General features: G+C 38.3%; 1 protein-coding gene across 1 annotated transcript; it reads left to right on the top strand.

Annotated features, from left to right (window-relative positions):
• The first annotated feature begins 1561 nt into the window (after positions 1-1561).
• Positions 1562-6237, top strand: LOC104833201 (chromosome unknown open reading frame, human C20orf85). Its single transcript, XM_010569777.1, has 4 exons — positions 1562-1623; positions 2375-2456; positions 3527-3625; positions 6082-6237. The coding sequence occupies exons 1-4, from the start codon at positions 1562-1564 to the stop codon at positions 6235-6237; spliced, it is 399 nt and encodes a 132-aa protein (XP_010568079.1).
• The last annotated feature ends 967 nt before the right edge of the window (positions 6238-7204 follow it).

Raw genomic sequence — 7204 nt, 5'->3', positions numbered from 1 at the left:
TAATTATCAATTAGAGAATCAAGAAATGGCATGTAAGTTAAATATTCTATTTGTTGAGAGTTTAGTGATTTTTAGAGACCCAGAAGAGCAGTATTAATCACTATTTTAGGACTACAGGAGGGGTTTTTTCCCCCCTCCTTTTACTCAGAGGTTCTTAGTACTAAAATGACTAATAAATGCATATACAATCTTCTCATACTCAAATATTTAAGGTCTTTAGATCCTTTGCTCTATTAAAAAAAACCCAAACCCAAATAAAAAGCTAGCAATTAAATATTCAAACACACTACCTATAAACCACTCAGCTTCGGTCAAAACCTTTCTGTATTTATTTTATAATAAGGATAGTAACTGTCCAATGGTGTGAAAAAGTCACATGAACTATTTACAGTGTGTTTGCACAAGCCAGTTTCCAGATAAAAAGAAAGGGGTCAGGGAACTATTTAAACCCATAAGGGCAAAGAGCCAGTTGGCTACATTCGTTGTTGAAATGTTCTATAAAGCAAAAGCAAGAAAATAAAATTACCAAAAAATTGATGGAAAGCCAAAAATATTAATGTATTGGAACACGGTGAACTTTTTACAAGCTGTAAATATTTTTGGGGTTCTCACATATAACCTATAAAGTATGTTGAGGTCTTTCTCAGAACTTCTAATATTAGCATGTAGTTTGTAAAGAACAATATCTACCAGGAAAAAAGAGATCAGAGAGACACTGTATGTCATAAGACCAATGTTATTTCCCACTACAATTACCAAAAGATAAGTTTGGTGCATATCAAGAGGACCTAGGAACTGGAGATGCAGGTTAAAAAAGTAGGAAACTGAAGCAAACACCCATTATAACACATATGGTCTAAGCTTTGGACACATTGATGAGCTGATTCTTATCAGAATAAAAAAAAAAACAAAAAACAAAAAAACAAAAAAAACCAGCATCCTTCAACCTTTTTTCATGTCCATTACAAACGATTGAAAATACTGCAAGTTTTTGGCTGTTGAACAACTCCCTTGTCCGGGTTTAAAATAGACTCCTAACAACTCAGTATCCAGAAAGGTGTCCAACTATTTATTTTCTGCTAAGGGGAGCCTGGCTAATCAGTAAGTTACAGAGTTTAGACAACACATCTTCCTCTGAAACACGGCTAATCCCTCAAGCAAGGTAACAGCTTTTTATCAGGTTAATCCAAACATGTTTTCCTGCTGAATAACATTAAAAAAAAAACCGACCCAAACCAAACCCCAAACACTTAAATTACTGACAACATCGAGTGCACTTCCCCTGGTTTCCCGAGAGACCTAGAGAAAACACAGAACGGGCATTTTTAGCCTTTCACTTGAGAGACACGGTTATGGTATCACTGCAGGAGGGTTACTCGCCAGTGTGGGGGGGCCGCCGCCAGGGAAAACCGTCGCCTCAGGGACCGCAGGGCAGCGCCAACGGTTACGAGCGCGCGCCTGCCCTTCCCGCCCTTTTGTAACGGCCGCCGGCGCCGGCACCGCCTCCGCTGCCGTCGCCCGGCAACGCCCAAGCCGCGAGGGCCCGGCCCGGCCGGGCGACATGGCGCAGCGGCGCACCGACGTGGCGCAGCCGTGCAACTTCGTAGCGCGGGACAACTGCTGGTAACGGCCCCGGCCCTCCCCTCGCAGCCGACGGCCCCGAGCCTCCCTCTATTGCCGCTCTGCGGCCGCCTCCTTCCCCTCCCGCCCAAGGCAGCCTCCCCGGGCAGCTCCGCCCGCAGCGCCCGCTCTCAGGCGGGCGGAGGCTGAAGGGATTTGGTCCTACGTTCGCTTCACGTATGTTTGTAAAGTGCCATCTGCAAAAAGCCCAAGAATTTTAGTACTCTCAGGTGGCCCAGCCCCGAGTTGGACCGGCAAAGCGGCGCATGCCAGACCCGAAGCGGCCAAACGCTGCCTGTGGGCTCCAGCGTTTCCCTCCATCCTCCCGCTGGGTGTGAGGAACGGGGAGGAGGGCTAGGGCCCGGGCAGAGCGGGGGGATGAAGCGTCATTTCATCAGTCAATAGTAAATGAAAGTATGAACGAAAGGATATTGGTGCTTACTTTTCAAGTTTCTCAAAAAATGTGTCAGCAAATTTGACCTCCTCCAGTTCCTAACTTAAACATAGTTTGCAAGGAAATACTGTTTCATTCACACGTACTGTTTCATTTCCAACCTATGGAAAATATTTCCCCGTTACCTCCAAGTCAGACAATTGCTAACTCATACATAAACTTGCTGTTTTGAAGCAAAGGTCTAAAGACTCATGCTAAAGTGCTGTGCTTTGTGACATTAGTAGCTGGGTTTGCATGTTGGTTTTTTTTTACATGAAAGCTTTCAGAGTCATCTTAAATATTTCTCTCTCTCTCTTTCAGGAAAAAATACATTGAAAGTGAACTAGAAGCTGCAAGAAGATGGTCTCACAAATGGGGGTTCTTGAAAACACCTCCTGAGGAGGTAAAATTGAATGGCACATAAGCAATACATGAAATTTACTTGTACACAAATTCATCTGAACACAAAATTATGTGAGCACAGAAGACTAGAAAAGTACTGAGTATGCTTTACTAAGCTAGGTTCTGAGGTAACAAGTGCACTACTTTTAAGATAGGTTCAAAGTTTCAGTTTTCCTCTGAATGAAATACAGCAAGTGGTAATTTATATGCTATGCATATTCTGATATATTTCTCTTGAGAAACATGACTCCCAATAGTGTTAACAAGTACTAGATGCACACTGACAGGAAAATATTTCCCCTTTGTCTATCCATATGGTAGTTTAAAAATCTAGGGGAAAAGGTTCTAGCTAATTAAATTTTCAGTGGGGGAATTTGCAACAAATGAAAATATTTGGAGAGATGTCTATTCTCAGTGATGTTTAGATATTAGAATATAGTAGCACATAATGTTACATGTGGAATCACAGTATTTCATCGCTAAAGAACAGGGTTGATGCAGCCCCTGAAATAGTTAGAAATGTACTTTCCATGGGGCTAGAAGTACTTAATCTGTTCTAGGATTTTTTGAAAATTCCTGTAGGCATACAAGTTAGCACCTTTGAAAACTTTGGTCCTCTAGGGTTCAACATCCATCCTTGATAACTATAGTCTGTCATGCATACCACCTTTGCACAGTACTAATAGATCTACAGCTGAAAAGTTGACAAACTATGCATTGTTACTATTGGTGAACATGTATATTTAGCATTTATTAATCTTTGGGTTGTGGTCATATAAGATATATGTAAGATATATTTCTAGCCCTTTTTGGACCAGTGATGTAGTTAGGAGAGTTGAAATCACTCAGCAATATTTAGCCTTTCATTTGAAATTCAGAATTGCATCACTTTCTGAAACCAAAAAATACATTACAATAATTTCCAAAGCACTACAATAAGTAGTCATGTTTTAGATGAGAAGAACAGGGAGTTCAGATGCAACAATGAGGGGAATGGTGTAGATATCAGATATTACAGCATATTTCAAAGGATAAAGAATCAAATTTTTAATGTTGATGTTTTGGTTTTAGTTGATTGAAGATGAAAAGAAAGAAAATACAAAGCCCAAGATACAGCTTCCAGAACATCTGCAGGTTCAACCTGTGACACCTGTGGAAAAATACATTAAGGTTAGAAAATTAGATTTTAAAATTGCAATACAGCAATATCTGTCTTAAGAAACCACACAACCTCTAAAAATCAATTGTTTTGTAGAGGTGGGCCTTTAAACTAAAGGTCAAAGTAAATTGTATTTGCAACCCGAGCAATGCTTTAAAAGCATTCATTTAAGACAAGGAATTGCCCGTTGGATATGGTTGCTAGTTCACAGAGCTTTCACTGTACATAATCATCTTTCTGTAAAGCACCTCCCCCATGCACTCCTCTGTAACATCTAGTAACAGAACAGTCAACTGAAAAGTTTAGTACAGAAGAGTGCTCACAGAGCCATTTATGACTGCTGACCATTCATTGCTCAAATATACATGTCTTACTTCAAGGCTTTTCATAACTTTAACTCTCAGTTTTAACTATTGGTTAAGATGCAGTCATTTCTGTAGCTTTATTTAAGACAGTCTTTTTGGCAGGTACAATGCCACTGTCCTCTTTAGTGGCACAAATTAGTAAAAAGCCAGTTCTAATGAACCAATTCGTAACTATTTGATTTTACATTATATGATTTATACTCACGTATACAGAGTCTAAAAGTTGTCAAACAGCTGGAAATGAGAGTGGAATGTGACTGATGATTTGATTTATAAATATACAGTGTCAGAATCACCAATGAATACCATAACCATACAGGCAGCTAAATCAGTGACATTGGGAGAGGAACACATTCATAAAAGGGGAAGCAGAATATGCTAACAAAAAGGAAAGTTAGTCCACTTAGAGAAGATTAAGGAAACAAAAGAGATTGGAAATTCCTACTTGCTGAACTAGCTTTCTTTCAAAGGATTCCAAGGGTGTGGAGATAAGGTGAGGAAGTAGTAAAAGCTTTTACTGAGATTAAATTGAAAAAAAAAATCAAGAGCTAGTGTCCAAGAGTGGCAGAGAAATGAAATGCCAACATTTCTGCCATTAGTGCTACTTATTCTTAAGTTTTGTCTCAAGCATCCAATTTCAGTTAAGTTTACCTCTGCTTCAGCACAGTGAGGGTGTATGTGTGTTAACAAATCATGCAGACAGTTATCAGCTGCTAAAGTAGTACACACAGCCTGGTGCATACTAAAACAGCGATCATAGCGAACAAACTTCACCTCAGAATCTTTATTTGCTAAGGAAGATAAGGGTTAGCTGTGATTTAGGTCACCCTTCACATATTCAGAGCGAAGTTTCTTAAGTCTTCATTCAGAACTATGTGTCCTTCTTCACATTTACCTTCATGGTAACAGTGATCATATCTGTTCTTCTCTCTAGGTTAGATTAATAATTGCTTCTTCATAGTCCCTTCCCCCAGATCATAAGTGGGACATGATTTCCTTCATTTATCTTGCTCAGTGGGTGGCACTTTTGGCCATAAAAATTATCTTTTCAGAGGAACTGCTCCACCTAAATATCATAAACATTTTCTAATCTTGGCCAAAGAACAAAGTGAAGCAACTCTGGCAAGAGAACTGAAACATTGTTCTCTTGCTGTGTATTTCTCTACTAAGTCCCCAGATGCTAAAATGATATAATGTGCCCAATTGAGATGATTCAGCCAAAGTAAGCACAGCAGTCAGTGAACAGAGACTGTTGGCTTTTGTTTTGTTTCCTTTTTAGCTAGATTAGTTGCAGATTAACTTGATGCTTACCCATCTTTTAAAGTAGAAAGAAGGTGGAACAAATAAGTAGTTCTTGATGCAAAAGCCAGCTTGGTCAGTAATATCTTTAGCATTTGGCCACAAAACTATTATTCCATAGCTGCATTGCTACCGAATACATTGCAGCAAGTATAAAATGCTATTTCTCCTGTTCAGAGAAGTTAACTAGTTTTAAACATTATTATTATTATTATTATTATTATTAATTATTGTTGTTGTGGTTATTATGTAAGGAAAAAAGATAAAGCTGAAGATAAAATTCTTCTCCTCATAATGTAAAGCCAGTAAAGCCCTTAGAAAGGTATTGAGCAAAACTTAAAAAACAAGTATGCTAACATACACTACTGAGCAATAACTTTGCTTTTTGATTTCCTGTTATACATACCAATTTAGGCATTAAAAGACTTTTTTTTTTTTTTTTTGGAAGGGTGGTAAATGAAAGTTAGTTACTTCATTGGAATTTGGCCATTTTACTTCTCTCTTTCCCTGTGCCTTGCTATAGAATGGGACCTAAATTATTCTAATGAGTTTTTAAATTATAAGCTATCCTGTATTATAAATCAAACTTGCATGCAACTGGGCTATCTATCGAAGTTCTTATTTCCTTCCATTAATGTCAGTGTGTGTTCAGGATATTAATTCAGCAGATTGTATTTAAACCCACTATTTTTTATAAGTTCTCATTTCCATCCACACTACAGCACTGAAGAGGATGTTGCATGACAGAAATTACAATCAAAAACCTTTTAATCACTGAATTCTACATGTTACTTTTATTCTAGGTGATTCCATCTCCTCCAGTACCTAAGACTACCCAGGGATTTATTGGCTGGAGATCAGCTGTTCCAGGGTTAGAACTTGAACGTGGTTTTCAAATCCAAAGCTGCAAAGGTACCTTTTTTAAGGATTTGAAGTGGCCATGTGAGCCCTCTGACTGACATTGAGAAATAACAGCTAGGCACATAGATCCATTTGCATCCCTAAGTTAGCATTCTACATTGGACTGTTGGACTGTTAAACATTTATGCTTTAAAATTAATAAACTCATATAAAGATCATAGAGCAGGTACTACTTTTATTAGCATTAGTAAGACTATGATTTTAAAATAGTTATTGGAAGTCTTTAAAAAACTCATTTTGTAATGACAGAGCACATTTTTATAATTGTTTCTCCATGAAAGCCTCCATTCAGACTCAGTTTCACAGCAGCTTTTTCAAACATAAATACAGACTGCCATGTTCCTGACAATCCTACCCTGCTGCTTGTTCCCAATTCATCACTTACCAGTATTGGAATCTGTGTGTAGAATTAGTTTTCAATCAGCACTCTGAACTGGCCCACTATTGAGTTGCTCAAGTGCCTGTGCTAGCACAAAAACATCTCTTTTGTACAGAAAGAGAATGAGAAGAGGCAGAGAAGAGTAGCAGGCATGACTTAAACTGGCTCAAGCTGCCATGGAACTGCATCCTTGCATTTGGAAAGAAGCTTTCCTCATTAAAAAAACAAAACACAACAAACAACACCTGCAAAAAAAAGATAATTATCAGGCTTCATCATGGTGTGTCCACTGCAGCTTGAAAAAAACAGACAAATCATAAGTACAGTTAAGTCATAATTATTAAATGCATTGTTTTTTGTGTTGTGCATGCTTTACAGGTAGTTTTTGTAGTTACACACATAAGAAATTGAGTACTTCCCAGTGCAGCTGCTTGATTGGTTTAAGTAAAGTATACAAAGGCCACAGTGACACAAAGTGACTTTCAAAAATCAGTTTTGGTATCAAAGCAGGGGTTTTTCAATTAGTTGATCAGAATGCAGATGTGTTACAAAGTATTTATGTTGCTTCAGTTTTGTTTATACCAATATTTATACCAACCAGGACTGGTGAAAGTCTCAAAAATAGT

This window comes from Haliaeetus leucocephalus, unplaced genomic scaffold (assembly GCF_000737465.1).
Source record: "Haliaeetus leucocephalus isolate CR32 unplaced genomic scaffold, Haliaeetus_leucocephalus-4.0 Scaffold273, whole genome shotgun sequence".
Taxonomy (NCBI): Eukaryota; Metazoa; Chordata; class Aves; order Accipitriformes; family Accipitridae; genus Haliaeetus; species Haliaeetus leucocephalus.
This window is presented reverse-complemented; position numbering and strand designations above follow the sequence as displayed.

Excerpts from the sequence above, each read along its gene's own strand:
- LOC104833201 (XM_010569777.1), top strand. The coding sequence starts at position 1,562 with ATGGCGCAGCGGCGCACCGACGTGGCGCAGCCGTGCAACTTCGTAGCG. Across the intron at positions 1,624-2,374 it reads GTAGCGCGGGACAACTGCTG|GAAAAAATACATTGAAAGTG; the intron begins GTAACGGCCCCG and ends TCTCTCTTTCAG. Across the intron at positions 3,626-6,081 it reads CTGTGGAAAAATACATTAAG|GTGATTCCATCTCCTCCAGT; the intron begins GTTAGAAAATTA and ends CTTTTATTCTAG.